General features: G+C 41.3%; 2 protein-coding genes across 9 annotated transcripts in view; one reads left to right on the top strand and one right to left on the bottom strand.

Annotated features, from left to right (window-relative positions):
• Window positions 1-25,028, top strand: dok7b (docking protein 7b). Of its 7 annotated transcripts, none has more exons than XM_030054981.1 (14): window positions 1-61; window positions 178-223; window positions 987-1,075; window positions 1,698-1,848; window positions 9,096-9,296; window positions 14,733-14,852; window positions 18,018-18,128; window positions 18,773-19,659; window positions 22,604-22,675; window positions 22,909-22,957; window positions 23,114-23,254; window positions 23,383-23,448; window positions 23,550-23,765; window positions 24,859-25,028. In XM_030054981.1, exons 1-14 carry the CDS (start codon window positions 8-10, stop codon window positions 24,993-24,995), a joined length of 2,340 nt encoding a protein of 779 aa, XP_029910841.1. In that variant the 5' UTR covers window positions 1-7; the 3' UTR covers window positions 24,996-25,028. The 7 variants fall into 7 exon arrangements, with proteins under 7 accessions (XP_029910841.1, XP_029910859.1, XP_029910850.1 ...); XM_030054999.1 differs by having other exon boundaries at window positions 23,550-23,738; XM_030054990.1 differs by having other exon boundaries at window positions 18,021-18,128.
• lrpap1 (low density lipoprotein receptor-related protein associated protein 1) overlaps window positions 24,603-27,698 on the bottom strand; it is a 13,643-nt gene continuing 10,547 nt past the window's right edge. For both annotated transcript variants that reach the window (XM_030055054.1, XM_030055045.1), the window contains exon 8: window positions 24,603-27,452. In XM_030055054.1, coding sequence (XP_029910914.1) covers window positions 27,384-27,452 — 69 coding nt within the window. In that variant the 3' untranslated portion in view covers window positions 24,603-27,383. The remainder of the gene's footprint in view (window positions 27,453-27,698) is intronic.

Consider the following 27,698-nt stretch of genomic DNA (forward strand, 5'->3'; position numbering starts at 1 on the left):
TCAGAAGATGACGGATACAGTGGTCGCGGAGGGACAAGTCAAGTTTAGAGATGGAAAAAAGGTTAGTTCCTGTTATTACTTTTCAATAGCAGGTTTCTTAAAGTGTGTTTCTGTACCCCAGTGACGACCACAGGAGCAGACTTGGTTTTTTACTGTGTTCTCCAAACTCTCCCACAGTGGAAGACGCGGTGGGTCGTGCTTCGGAAGCCCTCTCCGGTCGCAGGTACGTGGCAAACCGCTTCTATTTTTATAAGCAACTCTTTACTCCTCATCAGCATTGGCACAACTTTACAAAGACAAGTTCGCGCCGGTAATTAAGCTCGTCTCGTATCATTCAGCGCTCATCCCGGCTGATTTTCTGGAATTAAACTAATCACAACTTGTCAATTGGGCCCTTGGCAGAGCGCCACCGGAGCGCATAGCGCCGCTATCACATATCCAGCGCGACACGTGGGGATATTGCGCAATACTTGATCAGAGCTGGAGTTCAGGTTGAACACACTTCCCATCTAAAAACAAAAGGCATGACATTGCTTTGGCTGCACAGAGGTTCCCATGCTCGCCACTGGAGAGGAAAAGAGGGCGCGCGCCCCAGAAATCAATTTGAGTTCATCTTGAGATGCAGTAAGAGAAAACATGGAGTCCCTCAGTGGAATACACAAGTAAATGCAAGCCGTGCTATATCCTGAAGGAAATCATTTTGCATGGTGGGAATGCTGTGGATTACTCCAGTGATGTGTGTGTCTCTCATGACATTATCTTCAGCTGTGCCAGTGGATCAGCTCATTGTTTTGAGGTTTGTTGTAGCAGCTGTTCCCCTATGGCATACATATGTGTGTGTGTATACATATATATGCACACAGTCCCAGAGGGGATTTTCCATTTTACATTCTGTTATTATCATTGTTGTTATTATTACAAAGGTTACTTGTAAGCCCCTCTCTGTGTCACTGTGCTGATGTGTGTTCCTCCTCTCTGCGGCTCAGACTGTTTGTCCCTCCTGGTTTACAAGGAGAAGAAGAAAGGGAGGGAAAAGGGCCGTGGCCACAAGGAGAGGCTCAATGTAACACTAGAGGTACATTCAGTCTATCTATCTATCTATCTATCTATCTATCTATCTATCTATCTATCTGTAACTTTATAAACAAACAGGTTTCAAAGGGTCAATGCCCAGAAAAAAGTGTATGGGTGAATCTTACAGGGCGATCTGTTTTACTACAGCCCCATGTTTGGATTTAGGCTGATAAGCTAAGGCATATCTATTATTCATAGATTTTTCTTAGCGCAGCTTTACAACCACCATGAAATGGCACTCTTATTTCCTTTCTACTTTATGTATTTCATGGGTATGTTGTATGATGTTAAATGAGATGTTGGCTTGGGGCTAACGGGGGGAGGGAGAATTCAAAATTTGTTTAAAAACTTTAGGGTGAGACATACGGTTTTATTTTATAGGATGCATGGAGAGGCCAGATTGTTCAAAAATTTGGGGAGATTTTATTAGTTGAATTTTTTATGAATGCCCACTAGGACAGCATGAGGTAACTATTAAAGACACTCTGATTTCCAGGAGATAGAATGGGCAGGAGTTCATTTCATGGTGTATTTCACAATTGTGAGAGTTTATGAATAGAATAGAATAGAATAGAGTGGAAACACAATGTGACAGTTGACTGTGTTCTGCTCTGTGCTTCCAGGGGATCTGTGGTGTGGAGCCGGGGCCGGGGTATGACGGGGTAGCCTACACCCTCTCCATCCTCTGCCTGGGACACACTCTAGTCTTGGGCTTCCACAGTCGAGAGGCCCTGCTGGCCTGGGACACCCGCCTCCGCTACAGCCTGGGAGAAGGTCAGTGTTTTGTTGGGTGTTTGGTTGAGACAGGAACAGGCGGCGGGGTGTGTTCACAGTGTGTTTCACTGTGCGTGTGTGGAGTGGCTGTGGGAGGAGGTGAAGGTGGTTTGTGGTTGGGTTTTTGGTGCTGAAGGGGAAGGGTGCTTTATTAACCTGCACTTGCAGAAGTGATATTTTGATTAAGATATCTAAGGCAGCCTCAGGTGGCTGGCAGCTTGTTTCCTTGGTAACACATGTACAAAGTTCCCTTAGTCTGTCTCGGGTTAGTCTCTGTACAAATATCACAGCAGCCACTGCAAAAAATGTCCCGCTAAGTAATTTCTTCTCATATTCACTGTTAAAATCTTGTTTTTCTTCAAACAAGTGAAAAAATCTGTCAGTGGGATGCGATAATCCCAATTGTTTCCAATGCCAATTGTGTTGTTTCCAGACCTTTCAAGTGATACCAGCGGGCTGATCAGCCTTATTCTGCTTTGTTTCCACATTTTTCTGCTTGTTCCTAGAACAATTCCTGAAACTGCATTGGAAACAAGTGGGATTATCTCATCCCACTGGTAGTTTTCAGTTGTTTTAAGAATAAACAGGATTTTAACACTGAATATGAGACTGAATGAGATGGAGATTATTCTGCTGAGCTACAGTTGTATTTTATACCAGCTTCTTTTTTATCACCACCTATTCAAATGCAGCGCGATTCATTGTTTAGCTTCCACCAGCACACCCAAACACACATATTGCCCCCATGCTGTCTCATGCATAATGAATTGGCTCCAATACCTCCTCTGAGGGGTGTGCGGTGACCTCTATTAAGCTCGACTGTGTCCTACAATTGACACAAACAATAGTCACATTTTCACAATGGAGAAAGGTAAGCTAGATGATTAGAGCAGAGGTCCAACAGGCACATTCAATGAGGATGTAATATATCATACTGCAACATACTGTAATAAAAAAAACTGCTTTGTCATTTTTTTGTTTTTGTTTTGTTTTTTTGGTTGGAAAATGAGGCTTTTTCCTCTTTGTTGCTGAATTGTCTTGCAGCACCTGCTGGTTGCTGTCGTCCTCTGAGCAGGTAAAATGTCACAAGGCTGGTGTCACTGGCGTTACTGAGTAACAACCCTGTCAGTCCCCCATAGATAAACTCCTTCTTAAGTAGCTTTTAAAGTTTGAGAAAGCATTTTTTCCATAGTGCACAACAGTGGCACATTTATTTTCTATAATGCTTCCTTTAATCTACTTCAGGCTTACACTACTCACAAAAAGTTAGGGATATTTGGCTTTTGGGTGAAATTTATGGAAAATGTAAAGTGTTCACACTACAGTGATATTATTTCATGAAAGTAGGGCATTTAAGTAGAAGCATACACTGGTGATTTCCTCATCTCAAACAATTTCTTGAAACAAAAGCCAACAACAGTGGTGGGTATACCACAACAAAAAATGTCAATGTCTCAATAACTTGTCATGTGCCCTTGAGCATCAATTACAGCTTGACAACGACGTCTCATGCTGTTCACAAGTCGACTTATTGTCTGCTGAGGCATGGCATCCCACTCTTCTTGAAGGGCAGCCCTCAGGACATTGAGGTTCTGGGGTACAGAGCTCCGAGCCTCTACACGGCAACTCAGCTGATCCCATCGGTTTTCTATGGGATTCAGGTCTGGAGAAAGTGCAGGCCACTCCATTTGAGGTACCCCAGTCTCCAGCAGCCGTTCCCTAATGATACGACCTCGATGAGCTGGAGCATCAAACACCTGATGTGAATTTTGCCGTTAAACTCCTTGTTAGAGAACAGCAACTTGTGCAAAAAGTACTGAAACATTGAACAGTTGGACATGTGCATTCAAAAGTTTACAGAAGGTCACATTAAGTTCACCTGTAAAGGTTATAATGCATTTTAGGTTCATCCTGAAATTTCACCCGAAAGCCGAATATCCCTAACTTTTTGTGAGTAGTGTATATTATTATTATTACAGCACACAAAAATTATCTAGATGTGTTTTTTTTTTTTGGTTTTTTTACGTCATTTTATACATGCATCCCTGTAATTCAGCAGGACATGTTGGTATCCTTGGAAACCTTGGGATCGCAGTGATTTGTGGTTTTGAGCAAAGCTCAGTTGCGCAGCATGCATTTGTGTTGACAAACCCACCGGCACGACTAAAGAGGTTAAAAAAAAAAGTATGTGGAACACAATTTTGTCGGTTCTCTATTGGCTTTCACATGTTTCAACACCAAGGAAGCCTTTTTCATGTATAATATGTCATTGAAAATCCCACATTGGTGTAAGAGTATCCTTAAGCCTTTGCACTTTGGTTTGCTAGAAGGTGTGTGACTGTAAGTGCATGTTCAGTCATCTTTCCCTGAAAAAATAGTTGTTAATATGAAAAAGCCAGTGGATGTCACTGGTTATAGGGATCAGAGAGATGATGGGTGTAACCACACAGACAGATAAAGTCTTTTTCCATTACATATCTGCTTTTATCCATCTGTCTTAATCTGCCGTGTTCACTCCTCCTCAGCTTACTCTTCAGAGTGGGCAGCGGGAGGAGCAAGGAACAGATAACATATACAGAAAAAGTTCACACTGTGGAAAATGCCATCAAAGGCAATCAAACCTCACTTTATATGCAGTGGACCTATACATCACCTCACCAGCTGCTGGCAAAGTGGACTGTGTAAAACGGTGGTGTGAGTTATGAGGCTGAATTAATATTCTCCAGCGGAGGACTGTGTTATTAGAGACCTTTTCAAACATCATTTCTAAGAACTGCCTCTGGGACTTTTTAAAAGTGGTGCCCCCTCTCTTTGTTTCCCTTTGGAGGACTCCTCTGCACTGTGTTAGGAGTTTACAAGATTTATCACCAGAAAGGTAGAAGGTATAAAGTTGAATATTACATCTCCTTTTGTTCAGCTGCTTTGAGTCCATCTCACTTTTCAAGTTCTGGAAGAGTTGATTTGCCTCATTAAGTCTTGAATTTGATCCTTAATTACATTTTAACACTGTGGGCCCTAACATTTTATCAGCTTTGAACAGCTCTGACTTCTGCAATCGTCCCATCCACTTGTCAGCTTGCAGTAGTTCAGCCCTTGCTAAAGGAACTTAATCTGGACCCAGCCATTTTAACCAAATAATGTTTGCCCTGTTCATGAACTTTTCTGAACTTTTAAACGAAAGTTGTGTATGAACAGAATTATTTTCTTTCAAGTAATGTCTTTTTAGGTAATGTGTTTTTGGATTTTTCATTTCTGAGAGAGAGAGAGAGAGAGAGAGAGAGAGAGAGAGAGAGAGAGAGAGAGAATAATTAATTAGTTTTGTCACTGACTTCCATTGATTTTAAATACACAAACAATTGCACTGTTGACACTGAGGCGGTGTCTGTACTCATAATCATGTGTGAGTGCTGTCATGGACAGTGGCGGTTCTGCCCATGTTGCCGCCCTGGGCGAAATTACTTGCCTTGCGCCCTTCTGTTCTAGCCGGTGCGTGCGCGTGCGCGCGCGCGCGCAGCGAGAACTTCCAAGCGATAACGGCCGTACCGGTGCCCTCTCTGGCGGCTACACGCGCCCCTCCCAGAGCAGGGGCGCCAACACCTGCACAATACCTTTTTGGAAAAATACTTTTTATATGGACAAAATCTTGTTTGCATAAAAAAAGCCACGGTCAGCATCAGGCGGGCCGGCCGCGGCACCGGCTTGATGCTTACAGGTGCCGCGCCCACCCAGTCAGGTCTGCCGGATCTGACAGGTGAGCGGCGCACACAGGACTGCCATCCTCTCATTATAAATCAACATTTTGTTCATACGCGGCTGCAGCAGCCACAATGGACAATGACACAGACAACATGGTTGATTATTGACTGCGCAATGTGGCTGTCATGGACGTCTTTTTAAAAAGACTGCAAGTTCAGGGAACCTTTTTACAAAAGCACAATGGCCTTTTGGGACTTGAATCCTGAAATACACAGAAACACTGCAACTTTTTGCTCTGAAAGACTCTGAATGTACTCCAGTGGTAAAAACATTATCCTCATGCAGTGCAGGAACCAATTTGGGGAAAAGAAATTAGAGCTCAATGCCGGCCCACGGTACAAAGGCCTTGCCACCCCAGTTTGGGCAGTATAATTATAAAAAACGAAATATTGTTGCCGGGCTGAAATTTACAAGACCGAAACTCAGACGTCTAAGTTTCAGTGAACGCGACTCCGTTGACCGAGTGTAGGGAAAGCAACGTTAGATGACGTCACAGCCGTGCATCGCAACAGCGGCACGTACTGAGATTCAGGTGTGCAGAAAACTCGTACAAGACAGCGGATAAATTCAATAGTGGTGGGATTATGTGGTGAGTTTTCCGTTTTCAGGGGGACTTTTAGAGGTGCCAATGGCTGGAAACCAGAAGCTGCTTGACTATGGTGAAGAAAACAGCAAGAAATCTGGATGGTTTCTTGTCGAAGTGTGTGGTATTTATCTGCTAGTTAGTAATGTCTGTTGGTAATTGGTCTGCCACACCCACAACGACAAGGGACAGTCAAAGTCAGATTTTATACCCGAAACAACAAAAAACAAACCCAAACCTGGTGAAAACAGCTTAATTAGAGTCCAAATTTTAAAATGTATCGTAGCAGTCACGTGCTGTTTCATCCGTTAGTTAGAAGGGCGCCTTCCCGGCTGTAGGGCGATATTTTTTCCTAGGATGGCGAAGGTATGAAATAATTAAGTGAACTCCATTCTTTGCAGCCTTTCCTTGATGCTAGCTGTTAACAGTTTATGCCTAACTGTAAACTTAACCTTAACCAGTGAGCCAAAATGACCTCTCAAAATGTAGAAAATGACTTCGCCATCCTGGGAAAAAGGCTACCCGGGACCTCCACCGCACGTAACGGGTGCTAAAGGGAGGTGACTGACCCACCGAAATACTGTGAGGGTGGGCTAATAATGGCAGTACTGAAATAGAGTTTGTTAATTTTGACCTGATTGCAGCACTTTTTTTCTTACCCATGTCTTTTGGTTTTATATTTGGAAATCAAATGGGAATTTGAGGCCACAGAAGATGACTTCTTTTCCCCCTATCGGCTTTTGGTTTTGGTGGTGAGTGTATTTCTTTCCGTTTTAAAAAAAAAAAAAAAAAACTGAGACTGTAAACAGTGATTTGGAGCTCAAAATAAACTTGAGCTATGTATTTCCAATGTTGTAGACACAGAAATAGCTTATCTTTTAGTGAAATACAAATCAAAGATAATCAATACCCCAGCATGCTCTAAAACAGCAATAGTTAATGTGCTCATTTGTCTGCAGTGTAGTCAAATGCTTTGACTTGATCCTATCATTCCTTTTATATCTTGAATGTGAGCCCAAAGAGAACATTAAGAGAAAGGGCAAAAGTGGGGATATTTCCAGATTTTTCAGGTAGAAAAATTAGGACAGACCAAAGGAAGTGAAATGAGAGATCTGAGACAGAGAGAGAACAAGACAATAACAGAGACTGGGAGACAGATGGATGGAAAGACAGTAACCAAGAGGCAGGTGAGACAGAGATTAAAGTCACATGTGCAGCTAGACCTCATGGTGTGCTAGTTCTTTGTTTTTACCAGTTCTAGTATAGCAATGGAGTTCAAGCAGAACAATGTTTTTTTTTTTTTTTTTTTTTTATTATCAGCTTTTTGTCCATTATCACATACTGTGGTATAGATATCTGCTTTAGTTGGTTTATATATATAATATTGTTGTTGGGCTAAATAATTAGACTCATACTAGTGAAGAATTGGATGCAAGAGCCATCCCAGTGGTTTAAAAGGTCCATGCCACCCCATATAAAAAGTCTAGAGCCACCACTGTTAAAGGTATTCAGATCCATGCAGAAATCACTATATAAAAAGGGCACATGCTATATATACATTTAGTTTGAAGTAAAATGCCTAGGTAAAGTGAGGATGAAGGGTGAAATGCATAATACATTATTGTTAAATTAAAGATAAGGTGAAGACAAAAGGCAGTTTCAATGAAGACTTTCACATTTTTTAATTGAGAGTCATTGACCTTGCTCAGTCTGCAGGCTCCATGCATTCTAGCAGCAGTCTGGGTATTTTAGCTTCCAATTTGAAACCTGTAGCTGAGGACCAAAGGGTGTTCACTGACTCCAGTTTAACTTTTGACACGCAGGTTAAAGGGACTGTGCAGTCGTGCTTTCTGCAGCTGAGAGCTATTTGAGAAATTAAACCCCTACCATCCTCCTTTGACTTGGGGAAGGTCATTCATGCATGCATTCATGTCCTCTCGCCTAGATTACAGGAACTCTTTGTACTCCTGCCATGTGCAGCTTGTCCAGAAGGGTTCTGTCTAATGCCAAACATAGAGACCGTATCATCCCACTTTTAGTCTCCCTATTCTTCATACTTACTTATTACTTTGATACCACAGCATGGTTTGGACCCTGGCATCATCTCTGACAAAATGATGAAACAAAAACAGGAGGAAACAAGAACAAGCACAGGACAAGGAACAATTCTCAAGAAAGTCTAATTAGGGGGAGAAACATTGGATGTAGTGAAGAAATGTATCCATAGTTGGTCTAAAAAATCATATAAGAAGTCACACAAGGACAGTGCCTATTTTTTACACACATTGTCCTCCTTAAAATTTCCTCTCACAATCTAGTTTTCTAACATGGCTTACTTGAACTCTTCTAGCTTACCTGTGCCATATGTGCCATATGAAAAAATAGTTGTAAATAAAGTTTACTGTTATTATCATTGTGAAATGTTAACTTAGCTCCACCCTCCTGATGCTGTGCGTGCTGTGTGTGCACATGTGTTTACACAGCATTTGTGTGTGTGTGGGGGTTTGGGGGTGCAGGGAGCCACAACTGAGAGACAAACCTTGGCATTGCTAAGTGCCATCTGCAGAAACAGAGTGATGACAAATTGCAAGCAGCGGAGCTTAAAAAACTGTTTAATCATCATTATCTCTGACAGAAATCACATTCTGCATGTGTCAGAGTGTGTGTGTGCGTTCATGTGTTTGTGTGTGACACGGCCTTTTGGTTTGTTTGTGTTTGCGTCTCATTCGTTGTGTAATTTATACTGGTCTATGATCAATGATGCGCCAGTTGCCTTTAAGTAATTAACAATGGTTAATGAACATGTAACACACATACAGTACACCCCTAAAATGGCATGCTGTGGATTGAAGGTACAAACGTTTGTCAGACTGTTGATCTCTCTTGCTCTCTGTCTCTCTCTCTCTAGTCCACAGGTTCAGCGTCAATGTCCAGCCAGGTACCAAACTGGAGAGCGGTCCCGCCTCACTCCACTTGTGCAACAACCTATTGGTTCTCACCAGGGACTTTCCCCCGGCTGTCATTGGTCACTGGAAACTGTCCGAGCTACGTCGCTATGGTGCTGTGCCCAACGGCTTTGTGTTTGAGGGTGGAACTCGCTGTGGATATTGTGAGTGAATATTTTGATTTTTCTTTGTGAGGAAAAGAAAGTGGGGTGGGGGATTCACATGATGTGGGGAATTCACACCAGCCGTGAGCCAGATGTCCTCTCCCTTTTGGCTGTGGTTGGTATGTTGCTCATGTCTGCCAGACGGCTCATTTGGCAGGAAACCAAGCATCACTTGGAGGTTGAATTCTGGGATTCAGCAGCCACTGCTGCCTGTAAACAGAGATAGTTTCATGTTTTATGTTTCACATCTCTACTCTCTGAGGACTTTAACAGAGCTGTGAGGAGACTAGGCAATTATTCAGGATAACATTTACACTGCAAAAAAATCTCCATCTTAACAAGTCCTTAGTCTTACATCTTAGAGTCTTAAATTCTTATTTTTCTTAAGTGAAAATATCTCCCTGTGTGTTGAGATAATCCCACTCTTTTCCAGTGCTGTTTTACTTGCTTGATTATTTTTTTCCTAATAGGGAAGATCAGCCTTACTTGACTTGATTCAAGAAAATTCTGGGAACAAGTTGATTATGGACACAAGTGGGATTATCTCATCTCACTGTCAGATTTTTTTTCACTTGTTTGAAGAAAAACAAGATTTTAACACTAAAGATAATTCAGTAAATGACCTGTCGAGATGGGGATGTTTTGCCTTAAAGTCTTACCACCCAATACCTCAGTGGCTTGGCCCAGCTTTTCTCATGTGATATACTGTAGCATGGCCTTCTAAATTGCATTTTTGTGTGCCCTTCATGTTTGTTTTTCTCTTTCTCTCATGCTTGCTAGTAAATAGATCTGTCATACAACACATGCAGACTAACATAAAAGCCTCTGCATTTTATTGCTGGTGTTCAGAAAGTAACTGGAGATGGTAGCCACGTGAGAAATGCATGAATCCGTCACACCGTACCTTCCGAATAATAGTGTGTGCATGTGTGTGTTAATACACAAGTTTCATGGTCTAGGTATCCTATGAATGTCCATTTGATGTGGGTTTGCATGCAAAGAATGGGAAACAGTTTTATGTTTTCGGGTGGGTGAGAAGGAAAGTGTTTTGAAGGAGGTGGTGACGCTATTTAAAAAGTTCATTGTAGGGAAACTCTCACTCAGCTAGCTAACAAGCTAGCTGATGCTGCGTCCCTGACTTGACTGAATACTTTGAAGTATAGTTGGGCACGGCACTGCCTTTGTTAAAGCTTTTATAACTCATTAAGCTTGAACCATGCAAAGTTACTATTTTCTGTTTTGTGCCTGTTTGTTTTGTGTGCGCGTGTTAATTTGTGTGACACACATATATAGACTGGGTTATTTTTGTCAGTGCTTTTGTGTACACACATTTTTCTCGTCATTTTGTTTCCTTTTGTTTGGCAGCTGTGTTAAAGTTTGAGTGTCACTGTGTTCATATGTGTGGTCTGTGCGTGTGAGTGTGAGTGTGAGTGTGAGTGTGTGTGTGTGTGTGTGTGTGTGTGTGTGTGTGTGTGTGTGTGTGTGTGTGTGTGTGTGTGCATGTGCGCACACACGCATCAGTCAGTAGCAAGCAGCCTTCTGGCTCCTACAGGAATAACTGTGAGGTTCGGGGGTCTGGTTTCAGTGTTACTGATGAGCAGCAGCTATAAATACCAGCCTTCCCCCTGGCGGTGACTCCGCCAATCACATGGCCCCTGGCAGATACATGGCCTATCACAGCCTTCTCCTTCACCTCATTTACACATTACCCAGCAGCCTTGGGGAAATTACAGAACTGTGAACCTCAATGTTATAATACAAAGGCACAGAATGAGCAAAGTACAGATGTAAACCATTAAGTCAATGCAAATTCACCCTCCACTTAGTAGTGTGACTTAACCCTCTGAACAAAATTCTTTCTTTCAGTAATGTTCATATTATAAGTGGATATTTTGTTCTCTTTTTCAAGTGCAAATTCTTCTTTAAAAAAAACAATAGATTTTTAATTACATGTAATTGTTTTTTTAGATTTTTTTTTTTTTTTTTTTTTTTTTTTTTTTTAATTAATTGCTCTTTATATTTTATTTTATGGCCAGGGTTGCTGTTGTTGTTGTTATAACTAACATCAACAACTAACTAAATAAATGTCTTTCGAAAGAAATAAAGGGCATTTTGCTCAGAGGGTTAAATGAAAGCCCTGGGTTTCAGAGGATTAATGTGTGATTGTGCTCAGAGGAACAAGCAGATGTCCGTCAATCTTGAAAAGCAATACTACCAAGCTGTGGTGAATAAGAGTGGTAGAGACTGCATGTGCGTCGCCAAACAAGCCGTTGGTTTCTTTAGGTGCATTATGCAGCAACACGAGATGACAGCTGAACCAACACAGCAGTTTGCTGGAGCATAAAAACACATCAAAAAACGGAAATCCAGGACCTGAGGGAGTAAAATCAGTAAAATGCATGGACAGTGCAAAATAGTGGAGAACAACAACAAGGCGGCTAGAGAGGGATAATTTCTCTTTACCAGTTTTGCTGTTTTAGAGCACTATATTGCATCATGTCTTCATGAAGAGCCACGAAGAACCCATTTACTCTCTGCTGCCTCATTTCTTTCTTTTCTTTTCTTTTCTTTTTTTTTAAGGCTTATTGTACACCCTAGTGGCTCCTCAGTTGTCTAATGTGCAAAGAAATTAGACTTGTGTGCTACAAGCCAGCTGCACCAAAACGATACAGTTTCCTGATGCAGAAATGGAGATTGACATCAGAGTGACAGGCCTGCACTGAGCGGGTCGGTCTTGCTGCGTTTAGTCAGTGCAAAAGGATATAATCAGTAGAGTCAGGTTTTGATGGACATCTGTTGGACTGAGCCCTGGCTACTGTTGGAGAAGCTCTCTCTCACACACACACTTTGACTCACATGCACTAGTGAAAAGTGCAGTGGATGCGTGTGTGTGCTTGCATGCTGTGTAACGGTGTGAATCAGTGCTGTCTGTGTCCCAAGTCTTGGCCAACGTGATAATGAGCTGAGGCTGCACTGCGCTGTAACTGATGATGTTTGGAGCAGAGCCCATTGCTTAGCAGCACGGATGATGTCTGGCTTATCAGTTTCACATGTGTTCATGTGACCCTGTAACACACTCTCTCACTCACACACACACTCAAACAGGCCTAGTGTTGGCATGCACCTATGGCAACAGATGGTCATCTGCAGAGTTTAGCTAGCTATTAAGCCATGTGATGTAGGTAAGAACTTTTAGGCTGACATCCTGCTGTCTCAAACCTTTCTATGCCCCAGAACATACACACACACTTGCAAATGCTTCATCCAGCTGCCCTGTTACTTTCCCCTCTTCTTTATTATGATGATGTTCTATGAAAAAGTTGCAGTTAACTTTTTCAACCCTACCTGTGCTATCAGTGGGTTGATCATTACAAATGCATGCCGAGCTTTGTTTAAACCTACAGAAGTTTATTGTAAATTCTAGTGGAGATCCCAAGGTTTCCAAAGATGCCAAATGTGTCCTGTTGAATTACAGGGAAATGTGTATAAAATGATGCACAAGACATCTAGATATTTCCTATCTGATATAGTGCTGCAGCCATAAAACAACAGCATATTGGCTTTGAATACTTCACTCAATATGTGTGATGTAGCTTGATGAATGAATCTGCAACCAGCAGATACACAATATGAATGGCAATATGGGAAAAAAAATATCTGACTCTTAAAGCTGCTTAAGGAGAAATTAAAGGGAAAATGGCAGTTAAAGTAGCTAACTGGTAGCACTGTGTTTATGAGCAAATGTATACTGTGCATTATAACATATGTGGGTGTGTTTTTGTTTGTGTATTCACAACATATTTGGCAGTATAATACAGCACTTCTTTTCTCAGACAAGTTATAATTGTATTTGTCTAAATGTTAACTGCTGTCTTGTGTACGCCAATAAAGAAAAGGGTAATTGCCTTCGTGAACAATTAAGTACAAAATCAGTCTTAATCAGAGCAATTAACATCCTAGATTTGTGTGCCATAATGGAATCCAACTGAGGAAAGCTATGTTTCTCCCAGTATTCAACATAAAGCACCGCTTTTCTAATACAATAGTTGTTCAGTGATAAAGAACATGATCTGTCTCCCTCAAGGTGAGTGGAGATGCTGATGGGGCAGGAAATTAATGAGGTCTGAGGCAAAAAGGCCCCGCAGTGTTCATAACATAACCCTGAACATGAGGATAAGGTTGGCAAAAATGCCCTTAGCAAAAAATTATAGAAAAACAGAAATGAAGTAAAGCCCATTTCACACCAAGAAACTCTCATAATTCTCTTGCTGAAGTGATGCTTGATGAAAATTGTCCCATAAAAGCATAAAAATGTTTGTCTGGGTAAAAAGCCTCTTGAGGCCAAAGGTGCTGTTTTTATTTACACGTCAAGCAAGAGAAAAAGGGAAAGATATGAAAAGTGGCAAGTCTTCTGGTTTTGTCACATAGCTGGGACTGCACAAAACACCGAGGGGAGCTTTGAGACTGATGATCTACTGGAATCCTGTTCAAGGTTCATCATATTGTACATCATATCTTATCTGTACAAGCTGGCCATTTTCACACTGAGTTTGACAGGAGACTGAGTCAATCAAATGAAATTAAATAAGGAGAACGGCTCTGTTCACCTCACCTCCCCTTTAAGAACTTTTGTCAACGAATCAAAAGTCCTTTCATTTTTTTTTTCAGTCATTTAGTTAGTCATTTAGTCATCTACAACAACATCTTCGTTGCCTCTGTACATTTGTCCTCCACAGAAAAGACTTCTGTTGAAAACTCCATACCCATTACTGAGCTTCCTTGGTATTTGTGAGACAGCATATTTTCATGCTTGAGACTCGGCTCCAATGGTGAAACCCTCTGACAGGCAGATTTCTACTAAATACTTGTATATACATTGTGCCAGTGAAGCGAATGTTTCCATTATATTCATAGCACATTGATATTTCAATGGAGGAACTTTTATAGGTGTGTTCACCTGAGATATCTACAGTAAATACTACTTTGAAAGCATACTTTAAAGGCCCCATGAAATGACCTCACCATCCTACTCTTCTCACCATGTATGATTTCTTGTCATACTTCTACTGTACATCTGTGGACTTTATAAAGAGGGGTTAGGGTTTAATTGATAGAGTCCTGTGTAACCTTGATGAAAAATGGTTGCTGCTGGCTCACTGAATGACCTCACCTTGGCTTATCTCATGACTAAGACAAATTTGTTTTTGTTAATTTTTTAGCATTAACACCATGTTATTTTGTTACTGTCCACTGCCGTACAACACTCCGTCTCTTTCATTAATATTATCGATAAAATTTATATTTTTTGACTTTTTAATTTTTATGCTACTTAGCTTTTCTGTCACATTCTCTTTCCTTCATCTCTCTACTTCTTGCTCACTCATTTCTCTCTGGTCTTTCATTGATCGTGGTGTTTGTCTCTGTCCATCCCTCCAGGGGCTGGTGTTTTCTTCTTGTCCTGTTCAGAGGGAGAGCAGATCAGTTTCCTGTTCGACTGCATTGTCAGAGGCATCTCACCCAGCAGGGCCCCACATGGCCTCCGACCCGCCTTGCCAGGTGTGAACACGTGCGCACACACATACACACACCACATCACACCACACCACACAAATGCACGCATGCATATTTACACAAACGTGCACACAGGATCAAAAAAGTATTGCCAGTGCACAGACATACATGCATGCATACAAAGCAACCATGGGAAGGTAGGGGCACGTAAAAATAAAAATACACACATCAGATTAATCTACCTGCAATCTACACAACAAGTCAGAATTTGCCAAGTGTCACCTGTATTCAAAGTTCATGTTTTGAACTTTGAATATAGGTGATGTCATTTTAAGTCTTCCATTCAGCTGTATATTCTTTTATTCTTTTAATAGTGTGAAAAATAATAAGACATAGTGGCCACATTTTTTTTTTATTTGCTGATAACTTATAATTTTTGTGTGAAACTGTGGGTGTGCAAATACTGTAAGTACATGAATGGTGTTCCTGCTGCAATTTACATGGTTTTTGTTACAGACAGACATAACTTGTCTCTTAAACTTAAAGAAAAGATTAAAAAAAAAAAAAAAAAATGTTGGCTGCCTCTTGGGGAGAGGATGACAGGGGGTGGGACCGGGGGCGGGGCACTGTGTCCTCTGTTCCCCCCAGTATTGAAGTGAAACCTACACTCTTGATAGCAACACACCAAGTCATGTACACACAAAGACAGACAGACACACACAAACACACACACAACTCAGTCCATTGTTGAGAACAGTGACTTCTCACCAAAGTTTCTATTTGATTATTTTATCCAGGATATAACTAGAATATGTGAAAGAGAGCCTGTTTTAAAACACTGTTTTAAAATAAACCAAAGTCCATCACAGAGTTATGTGACTTTGTGACTGCTATTATGAGGGTTTACAGGGTGTTTAGTGTGTGTGTTTAGTGAGTATTTGTGTCTGTCGCCAGGCTAGTAGAAACAGCCCCCGGGGTCACTATGTGGATAAAGGGTCGTGCTCTTGTATGCAAGTTATACATTGTACTGCACTGCTAATTTAACAGGCATTTCTAAGACAACACATGTGGAGACAGAGGGTTTAGTGTCAGTGGAAAATACAATAGTTATATAGGACACGTACCTCCGACCTTCCAGCTATGTAATACCCTGTACAGATAGAGAAACATGCCCACCACATGCCCAGTGAAGGAATGGACCAGTACATTATGCATATGGTTGTTTTTTGTTTGACACATACCTTGAACCTGTCTCATTGGTGGGCTTATCATTATACATGCATGTTGTGCAGACAAGCTTAGTACAAACCCACGGACCTTATTTTAAATGTTAGTGGAGGTCCCAAGGTTTCCAAAGATACCAAATATGTCCTGCTGAATTACAGATGCACAAGACATCTAGATATGTGTTATTTGATGTAATGCTGTATTGCAACCAGCAGATAGAGAATATGTGACATTCTTCTATAATAGGGAACATTTTTTGTTTGTTTGTTTTGTTTTGTTTTCTAACTTTGAAGCTACTGAAGAGAAACTTTAAGGGAAAATCAGAGTTCAAGGAACTGCTGAAGCAAAATGGCAATTCCATTCCATCAGTCAGACTGGGTACAACAGCAAAGATGGACAAAATCTAAAGCTTCAACTTATTTCTTCTTGCTCTTAACAGCTGACTATAAGGTCTTCAGTGGTCCATTTCAAACACTTGTGATGTCAACAACCATTTTGGATCTGGACCCTATTTCCCCATTTTCCTCCATCATACCGGTTCCCTTTGACCAGAATCTCTGTAGAGCTGCATCATGATTCTATTAAGGACACGGTTCTCTAGTACGGTCCTATGGGGCCAGTGGACAGTCAAAAAATCTTCTGCAAAAACATGAAAAGATGGTCTTTTTCGGCATAGTGATTGCTTGTTCTGGGTAGAGACATGTTGATGGAAAGATGTTAAAATGATATAAAGTTATATCATATTGAATGTTTTAGTATATTCAATTTGTCACTATGATGCGGGTGGTTTTGCGGCTTGAATTTTGAAGTGTTCATTGGCCCTATACAACTATACTGAACAGCCGCACAACCAGACAAGCAGGACACATAACTGTATAGTGGAGTTACTGACAAGATTTAGGTCAGAATCATAAAAAAGTATAAAAATGGTTATAAGAAGATATCTGCACTATAAGTCCCTGTGTTCTGTATTATCTTGTCAGCCAGCCTACATCACTCTGTTCCAGGGCCCATTTTAACCCTGAGACATTGCTGTGAAGTAGCTATAATTAGCGTAGACCAGTGACGTTAGCAAATGTTAGCTGACACCTCACATAGCATAGTGAAGAAGCTTGGCATCCGTGGGTGTTAGCATTAGCTGCTATGTACTGTAGGCCAGAGGCAGAGATCCAGGGGTTCGGCTGTTGACACGCATACACACAAACACCCTGACCATCTGCTGTGCACACATAGACACACATACACAAAATGTGCGTGCGTGGAGTGTTCATTGGCCCCCCCCACACACAAAATGTGTGTGTGTATGCTTAGTTATATATAATTTAGTAATATAGCAAGGCACTAAGTGTGTAAAGTGGCAGGGTTTTACACTCAACTAAATTTCAGCTCCAACAGCAGTGTCCAACAGATAGTCGAGGTGACAGTTACCTCATCTTGGAGATGATAAATTTACAAGCTGGCAGAACAGTTGGACATCTGGCATTCTGAGGCACGGCAGTCAATTTAAATAAGAGACAGATGCACACATAGCACCTTACTGTTTAACGTAGCTGTTTCCATTTTATTATGTCTGTTACAATATAAAGTTTCTGTGATTTGCATTTGTTATAATGTTGTATCTCCATTAAAAAACTGTCAAACCTTTAGCCTTCTCCATACTAGTAAAAATAAATAGTCAAATTCCAGAAATTCAGCTCTAACAATTTGCTGTGTCAAGAACTACAGCACATGTATTTCTATGAAAGCTAACTAGTCACATACATAACATCAAAATGATAGTGTGGGTAGGAATGATCATAAACCTTACTTGGGTTTGATCTGAAACCACACAAAATGGCATGTGTTAATGTGTATATGGTGTGCATTCGCCATTCTTACAGAGCTGAAAGTCTTATGGTGGGTTTATTCTAGCTGATCCACAGAATGAATCAACATTTTCCTTCTGCTGCGCATGTGTGTCTTTTTGTGTATATGTACATACAGCAGATCCCACTGTTCACCCGTCCTCATCAGAAGAGCGGATCAACTTAGAGGCATCAGAGCTGGAGAGGAGACTCAGCATGCTGTCTCACTGCAGTCGACCGAGCAGCACAGGTACGTTCAACTAAACTATCAACACAGCACCGATAACCAGCATGTAACTGATTTAAAAACTCTGCAGTTGGGTACTATGAATGCATCAGCTCAGTGTCTCTGAATGTTGGATGCACCGTAAAGTTCATTATGATGCTTTGAGATTTGTTACAAACTGTAAATCCCTGACTCATCATTAGACTTGGTATGCTCAGGCTGGTCAGTCATCTCTGTCATCAAAGACTTAGTCACTGGTCTATATTTATAAGGGCATTCCAGGAAAGCTTTCTGTGTAGTTATGTGTTAGTATAGTAGTCATAAATGTGGAGCTCAGTAAAGTTGCAGAATTCATTTTTGCTCTCTGCCCCCAAAACTCAAATCGAATTTTAGAGGAATGCCTTAAAAAGTTGTAAGGAAAGTCTTGAACCATATCAAATCAAAAAAGAGAAACCTTTTTTTTTTTTTTTTTTTTTTAATCTTGTCACCTGGACTCAAATTTAAAGAAAACATATTTTAAAGTTGCAAGAATTAAAAAACAAATTTTACATTCATGCCTTACCTACTTATCAGTTTGCATACATGATGTTTGGATTTTGGTGTGCATGTATGTCTCACTGCGGTTTATTTTGTAAAACAACAAGTACCAACTTTCTTGCCCTCCCCAGCCTCCACCTACAGTTACAGCACGTCTGTGGCAGGGGATGACCACAGCAGCATCTCCAGCTCCTCCTCCAGCCAATCAGACGCAAGCTACGGCAGCAGACTTCCTTTGTGGGCCGAGTCGACAGCTAGACCCCACCTCTCCACCGAGACGCTGTCAGGCTCCTCCGCACAGAAGAGTCTAACCAGTTCAGAGGACCGGCTTCATGCTGCTGTGACGGGAGGCTCTGGGATTTACCCGTCCTCCAAACAGGTGCTCCCTCGTGGACTCCATGACAGCGGGCGGCAGAGCTCGTTAGACAGTGGAATCGGTATAGCCACAGGCAGTCAGTCGTCCTACTCTGGGAGCTTCTCATCCTATACAGGGAGCCTGGACACGGCTAGTCAAGGTGGAGGGGAGGAGTTTGGCTCATTGGTCAGCCTACCTCCTTCTGCTCCCCCTCCTCCCCCTTCCTCTCCTCCTCCATCTATAGCTATACCAGAGCACCACTGTATAACCCCAACCTCCTCCTGCCCTTCTAGGCCTAGCTCTAGTGCCTCTAACATGTCTTATAGGCACAGTGAGGAGTACCAGATCCCCAGCCTACTCAAACTACGGTACGACACCCCCAGGAGTCTGCTTCACAGCCTGAGGGAGTTGTCAGCCCAGGGAGGTGCACCTGAACTGGGCAAGGACAGGAGAAGCAGTGGGGGTGATGGTGGTGATCAGGGTCAAGAAGTGAGCGACAGCCCCACAGGAACCTCTCCTCAGCAGCTGAGAGCTCAGCATCAGTCCAACATGCAGCGCTCCCACTCCTGGGGCAGTGAGAGGGCGCCCTCTGTGGACAGTTTGGGGAGGTGCACACCCAGGCCCTTCCTGCTACCTGCCTGCCCCATTTGTGGAGGAACACAGGTAGTGAGGGTCTCTTGCACTATTTTTTACACTATATGCTTTCAACTAACATATAGGAGTTGTGTATTCATAGCATGAAGGCTAACACCTAATGCATAACTATGGATTTAAATTCCTAGCTCAGGGGTTGGATTACATCAGGTAATAAAATATGCTTTATTGTCATTATACTGGGTGAGATTCTAATCCCCCTGGGGAAATTGGGTTAATCACATTAAAATATACCATCTAACAATGTAAACACAATCCAAGACTTTTCAGTTTTTTTACTATTATGGAGTTAAATCTCAGGATTAGCATCACATATTGTCACCCCTTTCACCAAAGATGTGTCAGCTAATTGGAGACAGAGCAGAAATCCTCAGACTTAAAATTCTTTGGCACGTTTTTTCTCTGCTAGCATTTACATTAAGGATGGGGACTTAATTAAATGAAACAAAATGTTTGCAAATCATTATGCAAATGACTTGCTCCAGCACTTTGTTTGCTCCCATAGAAGCTAATCTTTTCTTAATTTGTCTGCTTGTGCTTACTAAGCACTCTCAGAGTGAGATTTTCTTTCCTACTAATGCACAGGATCTTACATAACCATCCCTTGTGCTAACAAGCCAGGGTGAGTGTTTAATTTGGCTTCAATATTGGTGAAAGAGGGAATGGGGTCAGTGAGTGCAGGCATATCAATGTGGTTACCATGTAGGCACCTGCTGAATTAGTGTTGTGATTTGAAGCATTATGAAGTGATTTTTTTGGTGCTGTTTGACTGATGCTAAAAATTTAGACTTTGTCATTTGACATTTGTATTTTGACTTTACTTTTACTAACTGGACTTGGATGTTGTTTGTTCAGTTTTGGATCTTGAATTCAGTTGCTGTTGTGTCTCAAATATAGTGGCTTGATACACAGATCTTCAGTTGGTGATGTCACTTTAGGTCTGCCTGGTCTTGTACTGCCTCCTCAGCAATTCAGGAGCAATTTGGCGCAGGGATGGTCTTTAAACACGCGAGAGAACAATTTGGACCAAAGTGCTTCACTAGGATTTTTTGACTTTCTTAAAAGTACTTTCAGTAGTTGCACATAAAGGACTATATTAATTTAGTCAGTATGATGTGTTAGCTCTTAAAGGACCAAACACACAGTGCACACATTGTATGAGGAGCATGTGTGCTATTCTAGCAAAATATATGGTGTTAGAAACCTAGAGCTATTTGAAAAGATATTCAGACACTTGAGTTTTATATTTCTCAAATATCTAAAAAATTGAGTTAATTCCTAAATATTGTATTGCTGAATAAGAACTATCAACTGAGTGAACAAACTATTTGCTTTTGATAAGCGATGGAAAATAGTTCTTTGTGGTGGCCTTGTGGGCTGTATTTCTAAGACACTGTGATTCCTGGGGATGTGTGTGCTACTTGGGTATTCTGTTATGCTCTGCTGCCAGTGAGCTGTGTGATCCTGGAAGACTTTTCCCTTTTAGAGCAAAATGGATAAAAAGATTGCAATGGAACCTGAATGGTATTGCTCGATATGGCCCGCTATAAACTAAGACCATTTGAAAAAACTGATACCTATTCTGACAAAATGACTGCTGGCATTTAAAGTATAAGGCATTATGAATTCCTACTAAAGCATGTTTTTAGAATAATCTGGGTTTTATCTTGAATTATTGATTTTAAAAATATACACATGTAGCATTTTCTCCCCAAATTGATACATATGATTGTAGAATAAAAATATAGCAGAAAATATAAAACCAACTTATGCTTGACCCTAACCTTATCTCAACCTTATCTTTAAAAAAAAAAAAAAAAACTCACTTTGATGGGGAAAAAACTGTGAGCTGCACATTCACAGTCTGTTCACCCCTTGAGATAATTTGGAGTTTCCAGTCCACCTGACTTGCATCTCTATTGTCTGTGGGAGAAACCCATGCAAACTAAACACACAAAGGGCTGGGAATTGAACCCATGTCCTCCCTACTGAGAGGTGACAGTACCCACTGAGCTACCACGCTGCCCATTATACTGACATAATAATTGAAGCATTAGGTATGGGTTTCCATCAAAAATCTGTCTAAGGGAGCTGGTATTGTTTTCCCTTTGATATTTGTTTGAAGTCTCAAAAGACACTTCTTCACATCCAGTAGTGTCTAATTAATTTTCTGATGGGTTGTGAAAAGCACTTCCCCTCATAGTGTGCAAATTATCATCAGAGCAGGAGAGGAAACAGCATGTCTTGTGATTTCTGACAGCTTGTGTGGGAGTTTGTGTGTCTGTTCGAGAGAGCGAAAAGAGGGACCAGGGATCTTGATGAGCAGTGATGAAACAGGTAGAAACACTTGCAAAGGAGAATCCTAGGAGTTTTCTTTATTCATCATTCCTAAACTCACAAGTGTCAGCGGCTGAAGGCGACAAAATGATACACTTCTCATGTCGAGGTAATGGGATGATACCCGATTCCACGGAGCCCATTACATTCAAGGACGCATGCCTATTATGTCAGACAGATTCCTGAATAGACAGAATTTAGGTGGAGAAAAAGGGGTAAACTGGGACACAGACAGAATTCTCATGTCTGCGTCTGCCACCTCTTTTCAGATGTCGGCTCTGTCCTCCCAGCTCTCACACCTTATTTTCCTCCCCTCTACCACTTCTCTCCTTATCAATCTGTTTCTAAACCTCCCCATCTATGTCTGCTCTAATTTCCTTTCCTCTCACCATCTCTTCTCTGTTTAGTCAGCCTTCCAATTTCTCAGCAAAGATACATCTTGTAAAGGTTTTCATTTCAGGCACATGAGGCGACGACTGATGCATCTTCATTGTTTTCATTACTTTGTCAGTTTATGTTCCTGTTTTACTAAAAATACATTAATGTCATAAAATATAGCTATGACAGATAATCATCCCTGCCTTGACTCTAACTTGTCTTTGTCTTCCCACCCAAGTGCAGTCACGGCTCAGACAACTACATCACGCCAGAGCAGTGGCGCTCGGCCAGGATGAGGGGCTTGACGCAGGTAGGGTTATTTCTGACTGTTTCAAATTGTTCAGGGATGTTTGCAGCCATAACACAGGAGCCAGCATGGCCAAATTTAGATGGCTTCATTCCAGGAGCATGAATCAAGCTTGTTTCTCAACACAGATGCAGAAGATGGAACAAAGTGTCTGGCAAAACAAAATTTAACTCTATTCAGGAGGGCCTTGAGAGACACTGAAACTTTAATTAACCTTTTTGTTATTTATTCTGTAGGTTGATAACTCTTCACCATTAGGGCTGTCAGCTTCTGCAAATACACCAGGTGGGTGTGTGCAAGTTGGTGTCTGGGTAGATGCATGTATGTCTGTGTGTAACTGTGTGCTTCCATGATTTGAGTAAGCAATACTGTGTCTTTGTCACTGTATGGAATAAAGTAAATCAATAGCAAGAATTGCCATTAACATGTTTTTATTTGCAGACACAGTTCTCAGGTTAAGGGATGAACAAGATGATGCTGGTGGTTTTGGGAACGGAATGGCAGCTCTACAGAGATCAGAGCCCTGTTTGCTACCTCCTCCAACTCACATGCAAAGGTTGCACAGGCCAGCATCAGTTCCTGGTAAGTTATTTCTGATAAATGCATTGTCATGAATCCAAATTTAATTGTTTTTTTTTCCTCACAAAGTCTGCTTGTAGTATGTCTCATCTGAAGCAACACACTGATTTATGAGGTCTCATTCTCTCTAGATTCCAGGTCATCTTACGAGCAGAAGGATTTGCCCAAGATGGGTGACCTCAGACTGGATGAACACCGTATGTTGACGTGATAAACTTTCAGCTGCCATATCGCATCTGCCCAGCGGATGCTGCAGAGATGTTGGGACAACAGCAATTTACAGTGTTATCTCCTTTAGGGATGTTCCAGTTTCCTGAAGAGGCTCTGTCCCTGGACACCAGGCTCCGTATCGACAGCTCTGCTAATTATGTCAACATCCCCATTAGCCCCCTGGCGGCTAAAGCCAGCAGAGAACTCCTCTACATGGAACTGGACCTGCAAGAGCCCAGCTCAGCCTCAGTTCCCAGGCCGCCCAGTGCTGTGAGAGGTAACACTTTGCAGCTGTGCAGACCCAGTAAGAACACCAAGCTTTAAACAGATGTTTTTCATCTTTGCATTGTTTTATTACTGCTTCTTCCTTTTCCATTTGGCTTCTATTGTAATGGTTTTACATAATCCTTTGCATCCCGTTTCATCTTTTTCCCTCAAGCATTCAGTTGTCCATCACAAAAACGTACACTGAAACAGCATAATACCAGCGTATGTGTTCCAAAATGCATATCATATGCTTAGAAACTGATGAGGGGTAGTCATTAAATACACACTTGATGGGAAAAGGAGGCAGAATTGGAAATGTTGATTTGGAGTATGGGTGATTGTCCTGCTGCTTAGCTGACATTGATGGCTGATTTGCCCGCTTTTCTCTGCCTGCCTCAACACAGATACACACAGACAAGCTGGTTACTTGAAGGATACAGCTAAATTGTTAGAGACGGTGCCAGTATTTCCACAAATTTATTCCTATCATTTTCAAGTGTGTTTAACAGATGGCAAAATATGTAAAACCCACCATGACAAACTAACAGAAATACAGAACTAGTCTCTATATTTGGTTTGTTGAGAATTTAATGAGGGACAGTTTCCCTGTTCATGTTTGTTTCCTGCTCAGACCTCCGTCTCTGTGTATCTATAGGCTATATTTGAATAAATTTACCAACATGGGAATGCGCTCTTTGCAATTTGCATAAATAAGTGCATGTGGATCAGTTTGCTTAATGAATGAGGAGAATTAATTTATCCACAAGCAACACTGCCAAATGAAGTTGGTTTGTGGTGCATCAGCTGCTAATTTATGTGGTGTAATTACACATGTATTGTTTGGACTGTGAAAATGAATCCTGACATCACCAAACAGTTTACAACAGTTCAAATTTATTAAAGTTCAGGTATGAATTGTCAACATAAGGAGACCATCTTAATTAAAAAAACAACAAAAAACACATTTTTAATCAGATTAAATTATGTTCAGAATTAAAGTAACTGGACATTATATCCCACGGGTTGATTTGACAGAGGAACAGTAGCTGCTGATTTGTTGAAGAACACATTACACAGAAACAAATTTCCCCCTTGTTTCTCCCCCTGCACCCTATTGATTTTCCAACCAGAAGAGGGCTCCAGCAGGTACGCCCACCTTGACATCACTGCCATGGAAACAGCCCAGAAAGTGGGGGCGGAGCATGCGCAGGGGAGGGAGGACAGACTGACTCAGCTGGAGAACAGGAGGAGAGGGCCACCCAACTGACCTCCCAAGTGACACTTCAGTGTATCACTCAGAGCAGGTGCTCGAAAGAATCTCTTCACGAAGCAAAATGATCAAATACAGGCAATCAGACCAACCATTCTCACACCTAACACACAGTTCTGCCAGTAAACAGAAATTCCCACGCAACAATCCATTCCGCAAACCAGACTCTTAGAATAAAAGATTCTGGGAAACCTCTTATGCAGCTGCCAACTCGGAATTAAAAGAAAAACCCACTCATGTACTCTTACTGTTGGATATCATTAATTTGCCATGAACATGTGTTAACAGTTGTTTTGTGACAAAGTGGTGTAATTTACTGTTTTGGTGTAGTCCCTGTCCCTTAGCTTGCTGCCACATCTACTTCAGTAGATGATTTCCTGCATTTCCCAGAATGACCTTCAGCTTTTTCTCTATACGTCTTGTTGGCTGCGATGCATTATTATTTATTGAGGCTACAGTCTGTGGAGAAACTGTTATTTAAGAGCTTCCTCTAAAATGGATTTCTGACAGACACTATGACTGCTGAACATCAGTGCAAGATATCTCTTTGAGGCACTGACATCAAAACCTCACACTTTTAGACAGAACGCTTTCTGCTCTCACAAAATACCTAGAAATACCTTGTGATATTGTGTCTTCTGTGTTTGTCTAGTTATACTCAAAAATGTTGTTGCTGCCTGTTTGTTAAAGAGTGTTAGTGTTTCAGAGTGGAGATTAACTGTGTTCTGACTGGAGCATCATTTGGGTGTGGGTCTGTTTACTGTCCAGCTGTGTCACTTCTCTCACTGAGAGGACACCTCCTGCCAGTTTGAATTCAAATTATTTACTGCAGGGCTCAAGCGGAATATGAATGCCGCAATGAGTTCAAAATCCTCCTCACTGTGCCGATGGCTTACAATTAAACAGTAAGAGAGAGTCCCAGCTTTCCAGGCTATCATTCCACATCAGAGCAATCAGTTGAAATAAGCAGCTTAGAGATATGTCCCTGGTACAAATTACATAAATCCAGGCCCATGTGGCCAGGGCAGGACATGACTGAGCAATCAGCCAGTAACATTATTCATCTGGGTAATCAGTGTCTCTGCTCGAGGTCTGTGTGAGGACAGGGGTGGCTGATGAATGGGAAAGCTATGTGTTTCCTCTTCTCACCTCCCTCTTGATATCATCAGGACAATTGGGCTAATATTTGACACAAATATATTTTATGGTGCCTCTTTCCCACCAGTGTGTTTGAGAATACGGCTAGGAGAAATAACGCTGAGATGAGCCAAAGTGAAACCTGGCATTTCACCTAAAACAACCTGTTAATGTCTCTGAGACATCAGTGGCTTAATGCGGCTGTTGTCCTCCACAGGACAACTTGTACATAGGAACTGCTTTTATTTATGCAAAAACAATAGGAATGATATGAAACTATGTTTTTAATTAAAATACTTACTTTTGTTGACCTTTGAATGTTGTTGCCACTTGTACCTTATTAAGTATTAAAGTTTGCTGTTATATTTTCAGGTTCACTGTTTTCAATGCTTCTTATCTGAATCTACAAAGCTTTCACTCTTTTTCACTGGGAAGACAATGGCAATATTACAAAAATATTTCAGCAGGCCAGGTAAGATGCTATACTGGTAACAACCAGTGTGCTATAGCTAGATGATATATGCACTGGTGCTGACAGATGGGTGTGGACAAACTGTCTGGCCTCCAGTGTACAAATATTCTGGGAGGATAATTACCAGTATGATTTGCTGGCCATTTCCCAGGACCTAAATCACTGCTCACCAGCCAAGCCACATCATCTGGTTAAGACTGACTCAAGAGCTGCTGTCCACCCCCACAAAATTTGCTGTATTGCTACACCTTGCATCTTTACTCTGGCCAGACTATTCCTCTGCACCTGCCTGTCAGGAGCTGTACAAATATATCTTACCAAATTACAGTGTGTGGCTGTGGGCCCAGGAGTACCTAATTATGTGTACATCATTTAATATGCTTTCTGATGTACAATCTAAACTATTAACTCAGATACACAAAGAGAGCATTGTCCATAACCAAGAACGAGGGCAGTATGTGTCCTAAGGCAGAAAATGAATTTTCTAGTCCAGCTGACTTGTTATTAAAAAAAAAAAATCTACAGTGAAGTATACACATTATGTACAAAAACCACACTTCATTTAGCCTCTGAGCAAACAGGCTTCTTTGTACACAAATCAATGACTGGTAATTAGCCTCGTTGTTACATGTGTAACATTTCAAAATTAGAAAAAAAACAAAGAAACTGACAAAGAAAAACACTGATTCTTTTACAGTAGTTTAAAGGAATGGGGGAGAGTAGCGTACTTGTTTGTGGTTGTAGAAAGAAGAATTACACGGATGTGGCCGAACCCCTCAGAGCTCGTTGTGATTGAGTCCCTGGCGAGAGATCTTGTTGGTCAAGTCCTGCATATGTTTCTTCATCTGAAATCAAGATAGAGAGAATTAATACTCCACATAAACCATCTGTTTTATCCCTCTTCTCCCCCTCTCTAGGATTTATCCAAGGGATCTACAATGAAAGATGTTTCCATCCTAAATTCTGAACAGATACAAACTCAAACTTCTGTTTTATAACAAAACAAAACAAAAAAAAATACGTTTATCTGATTGAATTGGCTCTTTTTTTCCCTAATCATGTTAGTTAGCCTAATGTTTGCAAACTGGCAT

The sequence above is a fragment of the Myripristis murdjan genome, chromosome 1 (assembly GCF_902150065.1).
Source record: "Myripristis murdjan chromosome 1, fMyrMur1.1, whole genome shotgun sequence".
NCBI classification, from domain to species: domain Eukaryota; kingdom Metazoa; phylum Chordata; class Actinopteri; order Holocentriformes; family Holocentridae; genus Myripristis; species Myripristis murdjan.

Coding starts and splice junctions, on each gene's coding strand:
- dok7b (XM_030054981.1), top strand. CDS start 8: ATGACGGATACAGTGGTCGCGGAGGGACAAGTCAAGTTTAGAGATGGA. Junction 1,076..1,697: donor GGCTCAATGTAACACTAGAG/GTACATTCAGTC, acceptor CTGTGCTTCCAG/GGGATCTGTGGTGTGGAGCC. Junction 1,849..9,095: donor CCGCTACAGCCTGGGAGAAG/GTCAGTGTTTTG, acceptor CTCTCTCTCTAG/TCCACAGGTTCAGCGTCAAT.